At 29.2% G+C, this 24,047-nt stretch overlaps 1 protein-coding gene across 2 annotated transcripts in view; it reads right to left on the bottom strand.

The window, feature by feature from the left end:
• Positions 1-24,047, bottom strand: part of Msp300 (Muscle-specific protein 300 kDa) — a 764,465-nt gene that overhangs the window by 197,522 nt on the left and 542,896 nt on the right. For both annotated transcript variants that reach the window (XM_075369201.1, XM_075369200.1), the window contains 15 exons: positions 20,209-23,422; positions 19,583-19,726; positions 18,008-18,147; positions 16,012-16,210; positions 14,609-14,770; positions 13,495-13,659; positions 13,224-13,380; positions 12,687-12,826; positions 9,687-9,835; positions 9,089-9,313; positions 7,727-7,825; positions 6,534-6,729; positions 5,436-5,703; positions 3,941-4,118; positions 2,082-2,277 (listed from right to left, as the gene is read on the bottom strand). In XM_075369201.1, coding sequence (XP_075225316.1) covers positions 2,082-2,277; positions 3,941-4,118; positions 5,436-5,703; positions 6,534-6,729; positions 7,727-7,825; positions 9,089-9,313; positions 9,687-9,835; positions 12,687-12,826; positions 13,224-13,380; positions 13,495-13,659; positions 14,609-14,770; positions 16,012-16,210; positions 18,008-18,147; positions 19,583-19,726; positions 20,209-23,422 — 5,632 coding nt within the window. The remainder of the gene's footprint in view (positions 1-2,081; positions 2,278-3,940; positions 4,119-5,435; positions 5,704-6,533; positions 6,730-7,726; positions 7,826-9,088; positions 9,314-9,686; positions 9,836-12,686; positions 12,827-13,223; positions 13,381-13,494; positions 13,660-14,608; positions 14,771-16,011; positions 16,211-18,007; positions 18,148-19,582; positions 19,727-20,208; positions 23,423-24,047) is intronic.

Genomic DNA, 24,047 nt, shown 5'->3' with positions numbered 1-24,047 from the left:
ACCAAAACATCACTGACATCTACTGGCTGACCTGTAGGTTTTGAATTTTGTCTAGCATGCAAACTCTCATTCTATATTGTAACATTTGAAAACATCAAAATATGAGTCTGGGTTTCCGCATGAGTTATGTGATCTAAAACATTTACTATCCGCTAAAAATTGTTGTTTGTATCATATAAATATGAATTCAAAGTGACTTTGTGTTTGTGGTAAGTAGCATTTTTTGTGGTAATTCAGCTTATAGATAATGGAATTGACAGTGCTATCACTTGCTCCACAAATTTGAGCAATTTCCTGCATCTGTTCTTGTGAATAAATTCATTAATGTGATTTTGCAAATTGTCAGTTGAAACTTCCACTTGCTTTCAACTATGATGAAGATTGGTGACCCTTGTTCTGTGCAGTTTAAACTATTCAAATCACTCAAAAAAATTTACATACATACACATTCTATCACACTGCTTTAAACCTAAATTCAAAATAAAAATCATATCACATCATGCTGTTTTTCCATGGCACCTTTTTTCCACTGGAGGAAAGGAAACCTTTTATAGACACCATGTGGTTTCATACCCCACAGTAGCATGAAACTCTCCTTTATGGGCCTATCCTCTAAAACCCTCCTCTTCAACATGGAATGCCAGACCCACCTTATAGTATTACCACAGTTCCCCATGTGTTTTGTCTCCATCTTCCATTGCTGGTTCCACATCTCAAACTTATTGGGATCCTGAGGTTTTTTAACATCAACCTTGGGATTGGGGACCTGCCCCAAGGGAAACTAGGCGGTAGTTATTTGTCCCTGGACATCTTCCGAAAACTTGATTTGAATGATCTTAACCAACATCATGGACACTGCATGCCACGATTGTTTGGTCTGTAGCACAGTCTCAATGATGTATAATGTACAAGTGTAGTCTTGCACATTCTCAGTTCGACCATTCCTGAGATGTGTGGTTAATTGAAACCCAACCACTAAAGAACACCGGTATCCACGATCTAGTATTCAAATCTGTGTAAAAATAACTGGCTTTACTAGGACTTGAATGCTGGAACTCTTGACTTCCAAATCAGGCTGATTTGGGAAGGCGCATTTTCACCACTAGACTTCAAATCTGTGTAAAAATAACAGGCTTTACTAGGACTTGAATGCTGGAACTCTCGACTTCCAAATCAGCTGATTTGGGAAGGCGCGTTTTCACCACTAGACTAACCTGGTGGCATGCATGCTTCCCTATGCTGCCATAACTAATCGTACATGAACACTGTTTTTCTGCAGTATTCTTCTCCCCACAATTATCACATAATTGATACACTATTAAATGTGTTTTTCACATCAAACAGGATCACTGCTCGAATCAAACGTGTATGCCTTGAGCTCTATCTGGCCTCCTGAACATTGGTCATGACTCATATATCGAAAATGTGACACTTTTTAATAAACAAAAGAGGTTATGATATTGAAAATTCTTTTCAAAAAGCCAATATTTTTTTGTTAGGGGACCCATTAGGGGACCCAACTTGAATGTCAGCCAGTTTTGAGTTTCTATTAAATAGTTTTTGTTTTCATTGTCTCTTTTAATTATTAAATGACCCTTGTCTCATATGTTGCAATTGTGATATTTTTTAATAAAAAAAAAGAAGAGGTTATGATATTAAAAATTCTTTTGAAAAAGCTGATATTTTTTTGTTAGGGGACCCATTAGGGGACCCAACTTGAATGTCAGCCAGTTTTGAGTTTCTATTAAATAGTTTTTGTTTTCATTGTCTCTTTAATTATTAAATGACGCTTGCAATTTACAACAGCCATTTGTTGAGGTGATGGGCTGTTTAAGAGGTCATTTTATACAGAAATATGAATATGTCTAGCAAAAACACATTAAGAGCTCTATTGAACAAGAAACTTGTCTTTATTGGTTTTTTTATTATATTAAAAAAATTAAATTATTGGGAAATTTATTTGCATTAAACATAACTAATTCTGTTACAAAGTAAGTTTTTTAAAATTCTATAATACTCCTAATAAATAATTAAAGTAAAATTTGAAACAAAAAATAAATATCAGAAACAGAAATAATTACTTGATATTTTGCAAGTTGCTCCTGTTTCTCGTCAAGAGTATTTAGAGCTGTATAATTCTTAAGAGCTGCTTCTGATTCAGCAAGCCAGCTAAGAAGTCTTTCAAGAGAAGTTTCATATTCTACCCATTGATTTAATCTTCCTTCAAGACTCTGTTTAGCATCAGCCAATGATCTTTTTAATTTATCGAGATCAAATCTATGAAAGAAATAATAAATTACATAAACATAATAATAATAATAATAAAATTATGAAATAAATTTTTAAGTTTCATACATTAAAAAACAAAAAAATAATAATGATGATGTCATTAGAAAAATTTAACTTAATCAGAACTAACTTGTACACATCTTGTTTGACAAACTTATTGAAAGTAATTATTCTAATTTGATTTCAATTATTTTATTTGAATGTTTTGTAATTTAAAAAAAAAAACCATTTTAGTCCAAGTTTCTGAAAAAGTATTAACTCATTCCAATCTAAAATTTTACAAAAAAAACCTTTGATCCATAAAGAATAGTTTTTTTCTTTATTTCATCCTATTTATCCAATAGTAACATGTCAAAAATGCACTACAATGAAAAATAATTTTAGTACTCATGAAGTGTATATGAAAAATACACTACTACACAATCAACATAGCATCAAACTTTTATTTGACCTTTAATTGAGTGTAACTCAAGAACTGCTTAAACAATCTTTGGATCTTTTTTTGAATTATACCCCCCAAAACAATTTTTTAACCAATTGGACAAAAAAAGATGCATTTTTAATATCCAATAAGAATTAGGTGGGAATATGCATGTTTCAAAATTCAAAATAAAAAATTAAAAAAAAAATAAAAATTGGTAGTTTTCGTTTCTTCCCCCCCCAAAGTTTGCAAGTTTTTCACCTGGAGATAACTGAAAATAGCAAGAAATACTAAGAAACAATAACCAGGTTGGAGAAATAACCAAATATAGCCATTTATATTACCATTCTTATAACCATTTATATTTATTTATTTTGTAAATATAATGTAACCAAACTAAACCTACACTTACTAATCTTACTAATTAACACTAATGTCTTGAATATTTAAATTAATTCAGTAATTATTGCTGCAGTTATGTTTTTTTTATTTAGGAAAATACAATTATATATATTTTTTTGAAAATGCCATGCCTGTGGCGCAAGTGGTAGCATCTCAGCCTTTCATCCGGAGGTACCGATCAGTTTAACCTGGTTATTGTTAATATCAGTATTTCTTGCTATTTTCAGTTATCTCCAGGTGGAAAACTTGCAAACTTTGGGGGGGGGGGGTACCTACGGATGAAAGGCTGAGATGCTACCACTTGCGCCACAAGGCCGTTAATTATTTATTATTTAAATAATCAAAACATGATTGTTAATTAGTGTAGGTTAAGTTTGGTTAAATTAATAAATTTTTAATAACTTTAGCAATTATTGCAATAACTTATTATTTAAATAATCAAAACATTACTGTTAAATAAATGTTTTTTTTTTTTGGTGAGGGGTGGAAATTCCGTAAAAGTCCCAATCTTCTTCAAATTTTCACTTGCAAAACTTCAGATACACTACTACAGCATATCTAAATTTCAGTGAAATTGCTCCAATAAGCTTGGATCAAAAAGTTTGTAACCATAATTTCTTCAAAATTAATATTAAAACAAATTTTACCTTAAAAGGTTATTTTAAGGTATTTAAAGATATTTATACTTAAAAGGTATTTTTTTTATATTAAAAAAGATATTTAAAAGGTAATATTAACTACATGAATGCAATAAATATGAAAATAGCATTTAGGGTAAAACTATTAATATATCACCACATCACTCTTAAAATGTAACAATGTACATACTTCAGGTTTGTGTGATCCCTTTCCATATTCTCCCGAGCTCTTGAAGGTATTTTTTCAGCTGCTTTAGAAACATGTTCTTCAAGTGTTTTCAATCTTGTAGCACAATCAGGTAAGCAATCTTGTAATTCAATGACTTTAGCTAAACGAGCCTGAAGCATTCCTTTATTTCCACTATAATCTATTCGAAAATATATAAGAAAAAGTAATTAATATTTATACAAAATAATACACTATTTACTTACTAATTTATGCAGTCTGAAAATTTTGTATCTGTTTTCATGTGTAATTTTTGCAATCCATTTTAACAATTTGTGACATTTAAGCTGTTCATCAACATTATATTTAATAAAACATTATTCAATAAAACTAATATTTACAGAGCTATAATGATTAAAAAATTTTAACGGTTACCATTTTGAACTATCAAAGTTAAATTTTTAAGTTTTTACTGAAAAAAACACAAATTTCAGACAGAGGAAAAAATGGAGACAAGTCATTTTTGTCTGTAAGTACAGACAAGTTATACTCTATATGTACACTTTATTATATGTGTAATAGCTTGTATATTATTCCTGACTCTATCTTCATAATGAACAATTAAGGCATAATCTGAAAACGTATTTATTTATTTACTGGAAAAGGGCTGAAACATTGATATTAGTACCTACACATAGAAGTAAATGCTAATTAGCTGTTTAAACTGACTGGTAAAATGGCAAAAGAAGATTACACCACTTATCACTTCAGCCTGAATAAAACTAGGTTGGAAAATTGGAAAAAATGAACTAGCTAGTAAAAAACTGACTTTTTGAAAGACAAGATCCATAAATTTTAGAGTTTGAGTATTTATTTTTTAATAACACTAACTCCCAGTGAAATAAAAATAATGTTAAGCCAAAGTAAAACAACAATCACTTAAACACTAAACACTTAGTGGCACTTAAATGCTAAACTTTAAGAACATACTCAAAAAAAAAAAGGCTAACAAGAAAGGAACTTCTGTTATAACATGTCATTTAGAGGACTGAAGATGTCAGCTATTCCTAATGTTTCAGTAGAAATCTACTGAAGTACAGAGAGGTTTGTATCGCTTTATTTGTTTACGAACAACAGTTTAAATTAGGTCGTATATCTGAGAAGAATACCCTGGACTGGTAAAGAAGATTGCGATAAAATTCAGGGAAATTTTGATACATCTTTTCATTATTCAGTAATGATGAAGAACAACAGTTCTGCAGAGATGTAACTAAAATCACTGGCAGTAGAGATTTATAAGGGTGAATTTCAAAACCCTGGTAACTAAATTCAGCCAAATTACCCACCAACTTTTTTGTTATCAATTAATGCTGCCAAGTAAATAGTTTTTATCTGTCCTCTATTTGCTATAGAAAAAATTTGCTGCAGAAAAAGTTAGATTTAATTTGTAAAAACAAGAAAAATTGTAATTTTTAAGCCCTCACAGAATTTACAAATAAAAAAAAGTTTTTATATTCACCTGTAAGACCTGATAATCTATCCCATAATTGTTTCATATAATCCTGATGTGCTTTTTGAAGATCATTAAATTGTTGGAAGGCATCTAAAGAATCTTCTAGGTGAGTTATATTCTTTAGAAGCTTATCAACCAATTCTTCATATCTTTTATTAACAGCACCCACAGCTTCTTCTATTTTGTTTGATTCTACCTGAGGAGAAAGAGCTTCAGCCTTTTCTGTCAACATTTCTAACACTCGTTTATGAGAAAGAACTTCCTGAAGCATTGTCTAAAAAAAAAACAAAGAAAAAACAGATTTCAGAAAACGTTAGAAAGAATTTTCTTTTCTTGAAAGAAGAGTTTTCTTACGTTACAAAACACAAGAAAACGTTAAAATACATTACAGTATACATTTACATCATACTTGCAGACCAGGCAATGCTTCTCTATTGCTAGATTTGAGTATATATATATATATATATATATATATATATATATATATATATAGAGAGAGAGAGAGAGAGAGAGAGAGAGAGAGAGAGAGAGTAAATGAACATAATTGAAAGTTTGATAAAAAATTAACAAAATGTTTGATAAAAACATCACGAACATCCCTTTACCCCTTTTACCAATTCTCGATTTCCTTTCCCCATTTTCCTTTTCCTTTCCCACATTTTACCCTTTTCCTTCCTCTTTCCCTTATTTCCTTTTCCCCCTTTCTCTTTTCCCCTTCCATTTCCTTTTCCCTGTTTTCCCCTTTGTATTTTTTCCATTTCCCTTTCCCTGTTTTCCACTTTTTCTTGCTTCTTTCCCTTTCTGATTTTTCCCTTTCTCCCTGCATAAATCTGTCCAGCAATTTTTTTAGTCTATAGCAAACGTACCATGTGTTGCTTTTTGGAAACATTGAAGTGGAATCGTAAAATATTTAGTATAGCGTGTTATTTTTACATCCAACAGATAGCGCTGTTTTTCAAGAAAAGCATGTTTTTATCTGTCACAGGTGTGACATCTTGGGTATATAAATAGTAAAGAACTTTTGGAGATTTAAGATTTTGAACAAATATATTTTGAACATTTACATTTTCACTTATATAGATTACAGTAAATTAAGGAAAATACCTTATGTTTAATAAGTCGAGTTCGGATTTCTTGGGTTGAACCAAGCGCAGCAACTGGATCTTGCTGCATGTTCTTTTCTACATTATCAAGCCATGTTAACATCTGTGTAAGACTTTCTTGATAGCTGTTCCACTGTAGTGACTGAGCATCAAGTAGTTTCTGCTGTTCTTTAATTCCTTCCTCAACTCCGTCCCACCTAAATAAAAGAAAAAATTTTAAGTAATAAGATCAGTTATTCTCTCAGATTTTCTACCTTTTTTTTATGATTAATTCAACATAGCTTGTACATGGGAATATGAAATGGGAGATGGGAGATTTTGTCGATAAGAATTTGGAATCTTCAATGAATAGCCGAGATGCTACCGTTTCACTACAGAGATTGGCAATAAATTTATTTACTTCAAGATCAGATTAATTTTTTAATTATCTTACGGTATGTGCTTTAATTTAAGGAAAAAAATAGGAAAAATTCTCCGTAAGTATAAGTTAAATCAAGGTTCTTTATAGAATGCTGAATATTTGTGTCACTGGATATGTTGCTTATGTTTAGATTAGATTTTGAAGGATAACTATTGCTGGTGACATATCTGAAAAATGTGTTCTATTAAAATAGTTTTTTTTTCATTTACAAGGTCTATACACAAAAAAAAAATTGGAACAACTACATAACTTAAAAACACCTAAAAAAACAATTCTTTTATTAAAAGAAAATTAACAAAGAAAAAATATTTTAAAAATGCACACAAACGAGATGCTAAAAATATAGAATCATCTTACGAAGTATGGATATGAAAAAGTTACTACTTTAGTAAAAAGAAAAGCAAATGTCAATAAACACATAAAGAGGATTAGAAAATAAGTTATGAGACAAATTAAAAGTAAAGTTTTAAAGTAATACATGAAGTTCTAGAAAAAGCTGAACAAAAAAAAAAAAAATTCAGAGGAAGTTTAAAAACACAATAGTGGTAAGGATCAGTAGGTGATAAAAGAAACAGATGATAAAAAAAATATAAAATAATTACTGAAAGAGAAATTAAATATTATATGTGAAAGAAACCAACAATTAACAAAAGAGAATGAAGACATTGTGGGTAATGAAATGTCTCATAATGATTTGTACAATTTAAAAAACCTCCAAACTTTTATTTAAACACACAAGGTAACACTAAAGATTTTATGAATATAGATGTTACCTGTCTCTAGTTTCTCGAAGCTGTTGTCTTACACTTTCTCTTCCTGCAGCAGCTGTATCTGGATAAAGCCTTTCTCCTGCACTTGTCAAAGTAGCCACTCTGAAAAAATTGAAAAAGTATGGTAACATTATATCAATTCCCTAAAACAATAATCAACAATGCAGCATTTTGTGAACAATATTGAAAAAAACATTTAAACAGTTGCTCAAGAATGATACCCATTAAAAAATAGGAAATAAAAATGGAAAAACAGATTTTCTTATTACATGCAGATTTTAAGCATTTATGTAATGTAGATTTTCTTGTTTCAGTAACTGAAACAATAACAATATTAGAACGGTATAAGAATTATTCTATTATCTTATGTTCAGAAAGGATTTTATGTTCAGTAAAGGAGACAATGTCGGTGTGAGTTTTATATTTTCTTTTTTCTTACATTTTATTGTATAGAAGGTGACAAAGTTTAAACCCTCTTCCATTCTCTTCTAATTACCATTCGCTTTTCTCTACTACTCAACTATCCTTTCACAAATTGTTTATCTTCAGATGCAATAAAATACAACAATTTTTTCTAAATCACTGATTTTACTTCATCTTGGTTAACCCAATGATTTTTAATACAAGACATTTGCCTTGGAAATAGTGGTATTTCTTAATCTACATTATTTACACAAACAATTATTTACACAAAAAAATCACCATTCAATTTTTTTTTCAATAATAGTGGTTTTAATACATGAAGTTTTAATAACATAAATCTAGATAATATAGGGTTAATACAAAGGAATACAGTGAGAAACCTGATGCTACTAGATTAGCCACTTCATAACACTTCGCTAAAGTGTTGTCACTTGAGTGATTCTGTCCACAATCTGATAGTAAACAGCTCTGCATGATAACATACTTTACTGCCTAACAAAAAACAGAATCAGTGATATGAGGTACAATACTTCATTAGTACAACACATTATTAGTGGTAAGAAGTTAAGGTCATGACAAAATCTAAGCCACAAGATTGGACTAATCACTTGCACAATAATACATTCTAGAGAGTAGCATTTGAGTTTTGACTGCATTTTTATTATTTTACCTTAAATTGAAATTAATAAAACTTTTAGATGGCTTTTTTGTTTGAAAAAAATATAATTCAACACATAAGGGATACTATTTCAGAAAATAAATCCATAGTATACATATTGATCTAATATTAAAAATATTGTAAGCAACTTAAATATCAAATTTAATAAATAAATAATAATCTTAAAATAATAATAAATATAAATATAAATGAATATAAATAATAATATAATATAAATATAAATAATAATAATAATAATAATAAATAATAATCAGAACACACACCTATGTGCTCCTGGTTCTCTTTCAGCAACTAAAGCTTGTAACTTGACAGCTCTTGCTTCATGATTCGGTCCAGTTGAACAAGCTTCTAATTCTTTTAATTGTTCTTCTAAAGGTGCCAACCACTTACTAGTTTCTTCAAGTTTATCCCTATAGATGCGATGATCTTCTACTAGTCCTTGCCAGCGATTAATAACTTCCTTACTTAATACATGCAGCAACTGATATCTAAATCATTTAAATATAACAGAACACAGTAATATTAAACTGATAATTTTTTTAACAATTCACATCACATTAATGCAATAATAGAAATTTCTTTAAGGTTTAAGCAATATAAATTTCTTAAGATATATAGATAAATACATGTTCCCATAAAAAGTGTTTTTGATCATTGTTAATCATGAACTACCACACATTATTACAGTAATAAATTGCCCCTTTTTTAATTGTTCATTAACAAAACAGCTCTTAACATTCAAATTAAATTTTTAACATAATTTTAATATAGCACCTAGGAAGTTCAACTGCACTTTAACCGACAAATGACACTATACAAACAGCACATTTTTTAAATTAAACAAAATTTTCCTGCACTTACCTGTTACTTATCTGAGAGATTAGAGGTTTCAGTTTGTCAGCACTGCTTGCATGTAATAATGCATGAGATTTATCAACAAATGCATCAATTTCTTTTTCTTTATCAGTTATAAGTTGACGTTTTTCTTTGAATGCATTAAGTTGTTCTTCCTGAAACAAATTAAAAAATTATTAAATTTTTCTAAAAGTTTAAAACAATAAAAAAATAAACCATTTTGATACTACATTAATATTCTATCTATAAAAATTTTAATTTAAAATCTGAATTTATTTTCACATTTTAGAATGCAATATACTAGTTTATACTACTTTGATCTAATACGTTTTACTACCTTGTACAAAGTAAAGGAAGTATTGTGACGCGAAAAAATTTGGTTTTCATATTTAAATGGAAATATCCATTTTGACCATCCCTGAATCCATTTTGACTAGTTTCGGCATTACATCTGTAAGTATGTATATATCTCACATAATACAAAAACAATTAGCTGTATGTAGGATGTTGAAATTTTGGATTTAGGATTGTTATAACATTTAGTTGTGCACCTACCTTCTGACTGCAATCACTGAACCAAAAGTGTCCAAAAACGCCCAAAATCCACTTTATCTTTTAATGTTGGACTTTTTAATAACTGCAACAATAAGCTGTCATTGAGAGCTTTCAAACGATATATCATAAGTGGTACTTATTTTCATTGGTTCCAGAGTTATAGCCAAATAAAGTTTTCATTAATGAAATATTTGGATCTTAGAAGGGGGAAGAGACATTGGTTCAAATCACACTTCATCTCCTTTTTTTTAACTCTTTTTTTTTTTAATTTAAATATATTGATTTATTAATAATTATTAGCCTTCGTTTGTAAGAAATTTTACAATAAATAATACGAAATAATTTAATAATAATATGATAAAATATCGTAAGTTATTAATGAAATAAAATCTTATGTAATTTAATAGGTGTACAAGGAAGTCATGCGGTGTCCACATCAGATTTTTTTAGATAATGAAAATTTTACCTTCTAGCAAATGAATAAAATGTTTTACCCACTCATCATATGTGGTTTGTCCCAAACGTAATCAATGTGCATATGCACGGAAAATAAGACAGAAAAACTCATGGTAACCAACAGTGTGAGACTGAAGTGTTCAAAAGTAGACCATTTAAGTTGTTCAGGGTTTATTAAGCGCATAACAATGACAGTGCAGTATGACAGTCTGAACTTGAGACGAAAATGATCTTGGGTCACATAACAAAACTTCAGCAAACCCCGCATACATCAAAATCATTACGCATACATTACAGGAAGTGTGTAGTGATACAACATTGTCATACATGGTTTAGGGAGGACAGAAATACAGCAGATGTCATGCTCTGATCAACCTTCTACTGCTGTAGACAACAAGCATCACTGCTGCTGCCACCGTGATCGATGAAGATCTTCTCATGACAGTGAGATAAATCAAAAATGAAACCAGAATACAAAAAAACATATACCCCAATTCAAAAAAAAGTTTTGCGACCGAAAGTTCAAAAACTATGTCCAGAAAAAGATTTTGTACCCACATATTGCGAGTTCTGTTGTTGATATTTTCATACATTATTGCTTGGGAAACACTTCAGGAATAAATTTCCGTGATCCAGGAAATTTGACACCTCAGCAAAAATTGCCTCCTGATAGGAATTCAAAAGCTGTCAGACCATTATAGCAAGCATGCATTACACATGGGGGGGGGGGGAATTATGTTATAAAGGGCAGTAATTTGGTATACAAATAAACTTTCTATATTGGTGAAAAAATCATGTAAATAAAATGCTCAAAATGATCATTGAAATGGATTTAAAATAAATTTTAACATAATAAATCAAAGTTCAGAACTTATTTAAGCGTTTGAACACTACTGAAATCCATACTGTTAAAATTGATAAAACAATGACATCAACCCACATTACACTTATTGCACATTAAATAAAATTTTGCCAATAGTGGTAGATTGGACAGTATTTCACAGTTACTGTTCAGATTCTGATTGGATCACTTGAGACTAGAAATTTATAAATGGCTCTTTTTCACCTTAGTTGCTACTATCAATATTAACCATTTGTGGAAAATGAAATAACATTTAGACATGATACTGACTAATCGGTCATGTTTTGCATATAGTGAGTATTACTACTTACCTCTCTCCCCACCCCATTATGGAATTAAGTTCCTTTTTTTATCCAATGACAAACTTGATTTTTGTTTAACTTGTTAATTAAAGAAATGTTGTTGGCAAAACTTTAATGTGCGGTAGGTGTAACGACGTGTGCTGATGTCATTGTTTTTCCAATTTTAACAGTATGGATTTCAACAGTGTATTTATTAAGTTAAAATTAACTAATTTTCAGCATTTTATTTACATAATCTTTTCACCAATATATCACATATTAAGGTTTTACCAAAAATAATGTGCAGTTCATCAGTCTACCATGACTTCCAAAAAATAGTATCAGGTACAGAATGAATTTGTTCACATTAATGACTTCAGTGTTAACAGAAAATCCATTTAAAAACTCACTTTATTTCTCATTTATTTAACCATAAATTTTTTCTTGTACATTCCAATACTACAATTTTTCTTATTAACTAATCTCTCTCTGACTTTCATATGTATAAAACATAATTATTCATTCTTCTAAAGAAATGGTAAAAATTAGATTGTATACATATCAAAGTCAGAGAGAGATTAGTTAATAAAATCATATGCTTTCCTACAGCTTGAAATTTAATTACTGAAGGTATAAAAAAAAATAAAATAAACTCAATACAAAAAATTAAATTATAATACTACAAAAACAGAATTAAAAACTAAAAGAAATAAGATAAAAGTGAGTTATTTCTTTTAGTTTTTAATTCTGTTTTTGTAGTATTATAATTTATCTTATTTTTAGAATCTGATTGAAATTAGATAAATAAAATAAACTCCAAGCAGTTCATAAAAAGTAAAATATAAGCAGTACCTTTTCTTCAAATGTTGCTTTCAACTGCTGGTCCCGGAAAGCTACTTCAGTGGCTCGGAACCATTTTGTATGTATATCCAAGTTCTTTTCAAAGTCATTCCACTGAGCAAGTATTCCTTCAAGTTTCTCTTGGACAACATCTGTAAGTTATAAATAATATTCTAAGTATTTTCTTTACTTGCATTAGAATGAGAGAAACTGCAAATTATAGTTACTAATTTCTATAACTTGCAAATTATAGTAAATTATATTATTCATTAAAATAGACATTTAAATTCAGTTTCATTAGTAATACATGTTCATGGTTCCTTTTATGGTACAGTATTATAAAATTGTTTTTATCATGAAATGTAATTTAAACAACCTACTTCACCCATGTCACTAAACCAATTAAATTTCTCTCATGATTGTCATTAAAGAAAGTCTCAAATGTTAACAAAAAAAAAAAAACTTTTCCATTCCTTATTTCAACCCCCAAATGTAAACCAAATTAAATATATAGTTCACTAATAAAAATACTTGATATTTATTACTAACCCATTTGAGACTGATGTTGTTTCTGAGATTCATTTAGTTTCTTTAATTCTTTCTCCAGTAATGAAATTCCTTTTTTGGTAGTACTCTTACTTACAACACCAAACAACACCTTTAATTCTTCCAACTTTTTATCACCATTGAAATCTGCTTTCAAAGCCTATGTAAAGAAAACGAAGTAAAATGAAACATTAATAAATGATTTAAAATTTTTGTTCACCACTTAACAAGATTTCTAAGAAATCACAAATTAACATAAAAAGCAAATACTTGCCTTAACTGTTTCTAATTGGCGTATTACATCTGCTTTTTCACCAGTTACATCATTACAATCTTCTAGTTTTTCTTTCTGTTCATTTAACCAGTCTCTGAAAGCTTCACAATCACTGGTTAATTTTGTATGTTTATTAACACTTTCTTCTAAACTATCCAGAAGGTCCTGAAATAAATCAATAATAAAAAAATTAGGTAAGAATATAATTCTTTATACAAGTCAATTGTCACTTAAATTGTTTTTAGTTTATCATTAATGTTTAGTCTTTGATGATGGAATTCTCCATTCTCTGCTTTCTGTAAAAATTTTTTATTTTCAATGTACTTATAGCATTGTACATCCTGAATTATCATTTTAACTTCCTTTACAACTAATGTACATCCTGAATTATCTTTTTACACTTCCTTTACAACTAAATTCACTAGACCATGTTATACTTTTACCAAGATTGTACTACAAAACTTCTTTCATTTTCATCTTGTTTACAGCCTCATATTGTAACCATCCATCCACTAAATTTTTAACATTTTCTTGTAATAACAAATTTTCAGTCATATCTTTTCTTTGTCACATTTAAACTATTCGTATCTAATCAAAAAAGTAAAACAGAATTTATATTAACATTAAAATTATGCAGATTTATAAGCAAGATATCATATAGATTTCAGTTTTTAAATATTGATTTGTTCTAAAAAATCTAGTAATTCAGTTTAACAAAAAAAGAAATGTTATACTTGAGTTTTCCCAGTTGCAGGTGAGTCACTGGCAAAAAGGATTAATAAAAATATTAACAGGAAAAAAAGATTTCTATCCATAAAAATTTGCTACCTTATCCACTTGAATCAACACAACGTTTATTATGTAAATGGTTAATGCAAAGTATTATATAATTGATAAAATAAAAATTGCAAAGCTGATATAAAATTTAATTTACAATCTGTTTATTTATTTAATTTACACAGATTGAAATAAAGGACATGTATTGATCTCTCCATGTCCATATACATATAATGTGTCAATACAGATTTCTAGTTGAAAAAATGTACAAAAGAAAATAAATGATGACTAATTATTATGATGATTATCTAAAATCTATTTATTCCAAATACTTTACCTGAGACTTCATCATGATATTCTGGAACAACTGTTTGATTGACTGCAGATAAACATTCAGTGAACTATCATGAGTTTGTTCAATAAGCTTTTCAGCTTTATCACATACAGATTCAACAAGCTGCTGATGTGATGTAATTTCTTGATGCATAATTTTATGATTCTAAAAAAAAGAATAACAGTAATTAAAACTAATGTAATCACTAATATGAAATTTTAATCGATAATAATAATAAAATATTTTATTACCTACAGCTATTTGTAATTATTTTTCATTGCTTTGTACAGAACTGTCATAAAAATAATTATATCAGTAACACTTTTTTTGCAAGAAAAATATAATCTGTTATCACCTGAAAGCCATGATTAACTATTCCAGCAATTATATAATTATAAAAAGAAAGATGTAATGAAATAGTTTCAAAGAACATAAATTTTTATAAATGCAGTGTACATAAACAAAAAAAAATTACTGGTTCATAAAGGGTCCGTAAGATGTGAAGTTTGGATTTTATAAATAGATATAAAAATTGCATCAATCAAAAAATAAAAAAACATAAGAAAAGAATATGAAATTACATCCATCCATTACTAAATAACATATGTTAGTATACATTCCATTAACAATTATTGTTTGTCATGAATATTTACTTTTTTTCATCACTTATTAGATTGTTTTGATATACCCTGTTCTTTTCTACTCCATAGTAATATACTTAACCAATAGTTTAACTACTTTAAAAATTATGATAATTTCACCTCTACACCTTTTTAATCTCCACAAACATTATTAATGTATCATCTTTATGTTCCACTACCCACTTTTCCAGAGTGGTTATGCAACATAAACAGCCATCTGAACCGGCCATAATCTATTTCCATCTTGAATCATTATATATTTCTGACTGAACAGATGGAATTGCTAAATCCATAGGTGTTTTTTAATAATTACTGACAATAGAAAATACAGAGACGGTAATGAAACAATATCCTTTAACATTTAACTACTTCTCTACAGTGTTAACAAAACGTAAAGAAAAAAAATATTGGTTATCACTGACAATTTCTAAAGAGGTTTGCTCACCAGTATAATATTTTAGAGTGATGTTATCATCACAACCTTACACTGATACAGATATTAAAAAAGATGTTTATTTCCACAAATGATTTTTAAATTAATATATTTGATCATATGATATTGAAGTAACTAAGCTAAGTTTGAAAAGTATTAAAAATAAATATGTAAATCTTTTTTATAGGTTAACAATCAGAACCAGAAAACAACAAGATAAATTTATAAAGTAACAGATTGTTAGAAAGTAATATCTTACTTTTTTAAACAAAAACTGATTTAAAAAATTATATTAAAAAACTTACAAACCAATTAGTTAATGGAAAATTTACCTGTAATTGAGCACGCTTCTCTTGTAAGGTGCCTTTCAGTTCGGTATGTTGCTGTATAGCCTTTTCAACATCTTTTAACCATTTAGTTAACTGTTCTTGTTTCAGAGAGAATTCAGCAAACTGCAATAAGCACTGATCTAATCTATGAGTGCCAGCCTGCAAATCATCTGAGAAGTTGTCCCACAAAGTACGTATATTTCTGTCAATAAAATGGTAAAAAGGCATTAAGTATTAAAATAAAGAAAAAGATAACTAATGGTAGTAATAATAGTTAAATTCATTCTGTATAGTAATGAAGTATATTGATAACAACAGAAATTCTTTACCATAAAATGATTATGACAATTGTGTACCAGATTATGACAATTTACAATCAGTGAAAGAAGTGAGGAAATAAGATACCTCAATTTGAGTATCTTGTTTTTCCTTATTCCAAAATCAAGTCTGAATTAATATAACAAATGTAATAATTATATATTTAATCCAATATTTAGTGTGCGAAAATGAAATTAGACTCCTTCAATGACAGAATGTAACATTAAAAATTATAATTAATTCTTAGAATAAATAATTCTTAAAAAATAAAAATAAAATAAATAATTCTTAGAATTAATGCATGATATAACACTGACTAGCCTGTCAGCATTCAGAATTAACAGAATTTCTTTTTTTGATGTTCTGTTCATTTGTATGTTTTTTGGTCAAATTTGCAATAATAGTACATATGGATCATAATGTACAATAATAGTACAAGTAAATCAGAACACGAACCTTGGCAAGTGCTATAAACTTCACAAGAATGCATTAATGACAATTATAAAGAGTTGTAAGTAATTTTTTTTTTTATGGCTGAGAAAATATTGGGATTATTTATCTATAAATCAATGATACAATATATTTTTAATGGAATTTTTTTTTAACCTTTCAAAAATTACATTAAACAATACATTTCTGTGGCAATAGGTCGAACCATAATTTCTGCCTTTTCTTTAATATTAATCAGTAGACATTTCTTCCTTAGAATTTGACATAATTAACAAAAGATAAACAGTGTAATATAAAAAATCAGTTACCTATTGGTGTACTTTCAAATCAAACTCTGCTTGCTAACTATTAAATTGGATTAGAATTAAAGTAAAAAAAAACAGCTGATACATTAAACAGTACCCACTTCTGACGGCTCAATGGTTGAAAAGAGTAGGCTTTGATTGGTTGAACAACAGTACCACAATAAAATCTGTTTCATGAACTCTTTTTTTTTTTAGCTTCCAGAGGATGAAATGAAATGACAATTTTAGAGCATGTGAAAATTGGCTTGCCTGACCGGGATTCAAACCCTGAACCTCTGGATGAAAGGGCTGAGATGCTACCATTCATACCAGGAGGACTGCTCATAGTGACTCTCATTAAGATATAGGTTCTGCATAATTCATGCCTGATGGATTCAAATCAGGACTTCAACAAGAAAGGCAGAGACACTACCACTTGTACCACAGAGGCTGGCTCACAATGACCCTCATTGAGATATAGGTCCAGCTGCATAATTTAAATATTATAATACAGCCATAAAAAAAATGTTATTTTGGCACATACACTTTCTGAACAGAAAAAATACTTCTTTTTTTCAGTAAAATACACTGACGATGAAAGAATACTTGTACAGAAAATTATAAACAATACCAGAACAGTGTTTTAAATTGTAATGTTATTTCCTCAAGATTTATATTTTTCCTTTTAAACAAAAGGTCACTTTGTCTTATTACCAAAGTTACTATTAGGATGTATTTCTGTTTAGGAAGGACCAATTTTTTAGAAAAGGGTCATTTTGTTTTACCATAAAAGTTTCATCCAAATTTAAGCGTCATTTTTCATTATTTTAATATAAATTTTTTCATAGTTTACATTTTCTCTGGTATAACAGAACTAATCCTTAAAATAAAAATAATGGTTTATCCTTCCTGGTTCCGCTAAAATTGAACTAAACTAATCCACTTACCTTAACTGTTGTCTTATAATTTCTCTCCCATCAGGTGATGTTTGTGCATATAAATTTTCACCTTGTTCAATTAATGATTCAAAAACTGAACTTTCCTTTGATTTTATATCTCCTAATTCACGCATTTTCTTCTGCCTTTCCTATTAAACAGAATGAAGATAAAATATAAAAATTTTTATAGATATTTTATTTATTACTTTTAGATTGATGGAAATTGTCAAGATTTCAAATTATAATCAAATCCTCAATTTATTAACTAACAATTATATGGATATTATTAATGTAAAATAAATGTCCAGATTACCAATTTATAATCTAGTAATATGCTAAAAGTAAGTTCTGAACTGGTAAAACATTTTTTAATGTTATTAATTTCTGAATGTAAATTTAATAACCACTGTAATCTAAAGAACTGAATATTTAGTACTATGGAGAAAAATATGAATAAGAAAATTACATAATTCAAACACTTTCAACACTTTAACGGTTACTTCATAAGCTTTGAAGTAATGATTAAAACTTTGAATTTTTATGAAATGAAAATTCCCTAACTTGTTAAAATTTTCAGTTATAACCTCTAACATAGTAAACAGTGACCATAATAAAGCACACAAAAATGATTATATTGTAACAAAAAAAATAATAAAAATAATAATAGTATGGAATGTATTACAACAGAGTTACTTGCCTCTGTACGACATCAGTCATGGTTATCAAGAGTGGCCAATCATTCACTTTTAATGAGAATGAGCCACATGTAAGAAAGCAATCTTAAAATCAAGAAAACAAACAATAACAATTCAAACAATATTACTCTTATTGACGTATAGAAAGGATTCAATGCTGGTTTATTCCGATGCTGTTAAATTACAAGAATTCTTAATTGGTATTCAAATATAAACATCCAGGCAGACTTTATGCATAATTATTCTCCGCTACAACGCATATGTATTTATCATAAAAACCATAGCCTCTCGTTTTAAATCACAGTGATAAGTAAAGAACCATGATTCACCTACTTACTACTCAGTCCTAATCTCACCCCCTTTCAATTATTTGTAAAGTTAAAAAAAACATGGAATGTTTCATTAACAATGAGCAGTGAAAAAAACAGTCAAAACATTTATGGAAATTAGTTGTAAACTCCAAAGGAGTGATTCAATAAGCTCTTGCACTGGTGTCAAAAGTGGTTATCTTATTTTAAGGATATTATAGAAAAGTAAAGAATATATTGCACATTTCATCATACATAACATAAATATATATTAAGACATGCCAATATTATTACTGTTTCATTATAACTCTCAACATTCTTCAAATTTCAGTAGTAATCAATTTTAATGTAAAACAAATACAAAAACATTCTCTCACTTTTAAAGAAACAATTTCTCTAAAAATCACAAAAATGGGCACCTATAGAATGATTATACACTTCTTAGAGGCATTTTCTCACTAACAAGGTTAGTTTTTTATTTGTACAGGATTCTCTAAACCTAGATGATTTATTTTAGTATATATTTCACTAAATTTCATTATTTATTAAATTGAATTATTGCATTATTTTCAACTACTGACCTGTAACACAGCAAGATCACCAACGATTTCACTATGTTCCTTAAGATCTGACTGTACAGTTGCTAACCAATTTAAGAACTTAGCATAATTATCATTAAAATCAGCATGCTCTCTAACAAACTGATCATAACGAGATACTGCCTCCTGCAACAACATGATGTAAGTTAATAAAACAGACAACAAATAAACGACACTGAATAAATGAAACTATTCAAACATTTTTCTTGTTAAACATATGTCACTAATCATTGTTCTATATTATGCAGATAAAACCTACAACAACTGCATACTTTACTAACGGACAGCTGAGATTTCCAGCAGTTTGAGTACAATTTTTTTCTTTCTTGAACATCTATAATAATGTCATTACAAAGTATGGTCTCAAAGACAGGATAATAATGTTTTTAATAACCACCATATTTCTGAAACTAGCCTTCCAAAAAAAAAAAGGTAAAATCCCAAGTTGAATGCTTCATTTTTACAAAATCTCTTAAAAGCATTATGGAACATTAAAATTATATTACCAAGAAAAGACCTAAAACATGCTACATTTTATTCTTCAAAGAGAAACCTTTTTAACGCATACTACAACCTATTATACTATAAAAAAAACAAATAAGTAATACCTTAGTTTGATTACAAAGAGCCTGGTATTTGGTTGCAATTTTAGAAACTTTTTCTATGACATCAGGTTCAGCATCAACAGATTCAGACTGAAGTGCACTGATCTCATCTGATTTTGCAGAAATTTCATCTTCAAGTGATCTGAGTTTATCCAAATGAGCTTGTTTTGTTTCTTGAGTGCTTTTTAAACTTTGATCCTTAACTTGGCTTTCTTTCTGTTTCATCCATGATAATACACCCTCTAATTTTTCATCAAAGCAAATCCATTTTGTACACTGCTGGCGTAATCTTTCTACAGTATCATTACATTTTTTAAAGAATGCATTCCATGCCTTTTTATGTTCTGCTAATTCTTTTTGTAAAATGTTATGTCCAGATTTATCAGTTTCTTCAAGTACAGTTTTGATTTTTGAATCGCAGATTTGTAATAATTTATCACCATCTTCTTTTTGTAATAATAAATGTTCAACATTACCCAACTGTGTTTCAGGTCCATCTTTATCCATGTTAGCTTCCTCAGTGACTAGAGTATTTAGAAAATCTTTAGATCTTTCTAAATCTTGAAGATATGATTCGTGGTCAAGTACATGTTTCTCGAGAACCCCAACTCTTGTTTCCACTTTTTTTGACAACTCACTATAATGTTTTAATATTTCATCTAATCTGTTACTTGCTTCTTGGTCAGACAACACAGATATTTTTTCCTGAAGCTGTTTGAAAATTGATTGATGGGAATTAACATCTTGTGAAAGGGTTCGATAATTATGCAATGCCAGTTTTTTCTCTTGTAAAGTAGGTTTCAATTCAATTTTATCACCAATTTTCTTATCGGTTTCAACCATCCATTGTGTAACTTGATTGTAACTGTCATCAAATGATGAACGCTGCATTAACATTCCTTCAATTCTTTTTGCAATTGCATTTGATTTATCAATCAGTGTTTCAGATGAGTCTCTTAAAGATCTTAATTGAGCACGTATAGTGTCTCTATTTGCTGGAGTAATATCTGCGAATAAAATTTCTCCCTTTTCAATAGCATTATTAAGAAGAACTTGACCTTGTTCTCTTTCATCAGTAAAAGTTTTAAGGTCATTTAATTTTTCCTGATACAAAGATGGTTTTGCACCAGTTTTCAGTGCATCATTAAAAGTGTCTAATTTTTTATCGGCTTCAGATAGCCATTCTTCAGCTTTCTTAACAGTATTGTTATAAAGATCATGATTCTGTTTTAATGTTTCAAGTTTATCGACATATGATGAAACAAATTTAATAAGAGCTTGGAATCGTCCAACAAGCTGTCCAGTGTTATGTCCGACACGTGATTCTGGACTTTGTTTCATAACTCGTTCGCTTAAACTTTCAATTTCTTGCATTTCCGGCTCCATTTTCGATATTTCTGCTTGGAATTCTATCATTTCTTTTATTTTATTTTCAATAGTTATAAGATCAGTTTGAGCACTGCTATGTGTACGAACTTGAGCTTCTTTTTCTTTCAACCAACTACCAAGATTTTCTGATTTCTTTTCATAATTCTGCCATAAGTTAAGACATTCTTCTAAAATTGCTTTTGTCATATCATATTTGGTTCTCACAGATTCTAAATCTTTTACGACTATGTCTCTTTCTGCCTTTAATTCTTTTGTATTGACATCTCCTTCAACGTCAACTAACATTTGTAATGATTCATCTAAGTCATGTTTTTTATTCTCACATTCTAACAAACCAGTTTTAACATCCTGTAAAGATGCTAATTTTGCTTCTAAATTGTAACGATCGCTTCCAGATTCAGGCTGACACCAAGTAGTTTTTTCCTTATAGCTAGCAACACTTCTTTGAAGAGCGGCTAGTTTTTCTTTATGATGTTTACTTAAAAATGTTAAAAGTGTTTTTTTTATTTTGTTAGCATGTGAAATAACACCTGAATAACGTTTCTTTAAGCTATCTAAATCTTTTACAGCAGTAGAATCTTTAAAAGATGGAAATTTTTCTTTCATTTCATCTACAGCTTTGCTAACATCATCGATTGTTGATTTCACGTTCTTTAAATCAGTTTTTAGTGCCTGACAAGTTTTAAGTCTTTCTAAAATTTTAGCATTTTCACCAGTGAGATCATCACATTTAATTAACTTCTCTCTTATTTTACCGATATCACTACCCACTGTTTTCATATCTTTTTTAATTTTCTTTTCACCTTCACCAAAAATACTTGTTACATTCTCTAACTTATCAGCGAGTTCATTAACAACTGCAAATTCATCATCAAGTAATGCCAACAGTGAATCTAAAGTTGGTATTGATTCGACTTTATTTAACTGTAAAAGCTGTGTAATTTTTCCAGCAATACCAGCTCTAACAGCTTGCTGTTTGGCAAGTTCATTTTTATAAGCTGTTAGTCTATTTTGTCCGGCTGCTGTATCAGTAATATTATTAACGGCATCAGTCAACTGTGAATTTGTTGTCCCTAACCATTGTAAAAGATCATTTTTAGATTCATCAATTTGCTTCCAAATAACCGACTGGGCATCTAAAGCTTGAACCTTCTGATTAAGTAAATCGTGAACCTGTTTCCAATATTTATGAGAAAATGATAGATCATTTTCAATCATTTCAACACTGAAATTGGGGACTTCTTCAGCTTTTTTCATAATTAATTCACATTTCTTATCCATAATATCAAGTAATTTCTTATTTTTTATCACAGATTCTAATGCTTTCTTGGCTTTTTCACTAAGAATAGTCGCTTGAATTACATCATGAGGAACAGACTCATCTGATTTACAAACAGCTTCAGCAGATTGTAACTCGGTCTTAAGTTTGTCTTTTGCTTGATTAAATTTCTTATAAGCAGCGTTCATTTCCTCAAACTTTGCTTTTTGTTCAATTATCAAATCATTAACTTTATCCCAGTTGACATCAACAGATGTTAAAATGTTTTGAATAGTTGCTACATTATTTTCATCTTCTAACATTAAAATTTTTCCTTCTCTAGTTAGTTGATCCTTAATATTTATTGACGTTTTATGTCTTTCTCCAAGTTTATCAAGTGACTTAATACATTCACCAAGTTTGGGACATGAATCAGCTCGAACAATAATTTCTTGAATTTTTCCTTGTGTACTCAAAATTGCTTGAGACAAATTCTGTTGTATTTCCTGAAATTCAGCCCACTGTTTACCAATTTTAGCTGCTAATTCTTTCTTTGATTCAATCTGTAACCTGAAAAACAAATTACAAAATACAATATTTTAAGCACTGAGAAAAACAACATATTTAACCAAAAAAAAAGCATACATACAAAGCTCATTCGAATATAAACTGGAATTTTGCTGCATGGAATGAGCAAGAGCATTGAACTAACTACACACAGTGCCCCACCGGCACTGTGTGTAGTTAGTTGGATATGTGTGGAGGGGGAGCAACTGGCTAGCCATACCTGCAGGTCATGTTCCCACATCACTAGCAGAATATCTGAGCAGGAGGTACGTTGACTCAATTCCAGGCACAGTTCAGAAATTCTACCCTGTCAAAAATTCAAGTATTTGATTGGGCCAAAAAATTTTTAAGTAAATATGATGTAGTGGAGAACAAAATTCATGAACATCATCCACGGTTCGGTGTCAATGATGACAACATTAAAGCCATTCATGACCTTGTGGAAGGTGACTGCTGCATAACTGTCCCTAATTCCATCAAAGGTAGGCGTACAATACATCTGTTAACAGCTTCTGAATCATTTTGAGGAAGAAGGAGAGGCATTTTTGGACCATATTGTGACCTGCAGCATGATGACCTATGATGTAGTGGGTTCACCACTACATCCCAGAAAGCAAAAGAACAAGTA

The sequence above is a fragment of the Lycorma delicatula genome, chromosome 6 (genome assembly GCF_047948215.1).
Source record: "Lycorma delicatula isolate Av1 chromosome 6, ASM4794821v1, whole genome shotgun sequence".
NCBI classification, from domain to species: Eukaryota; Metazoa; Arthropoda; class Insecta; order Hemiptera; family Fulgoridae; genus Lycorma; species Lycorma delicatula.
The sequence above is the reverse complement of the archived record's forward strand: the minus strand, read 5'-3'. Positions and strand labels throughout refer to the sequence as shown.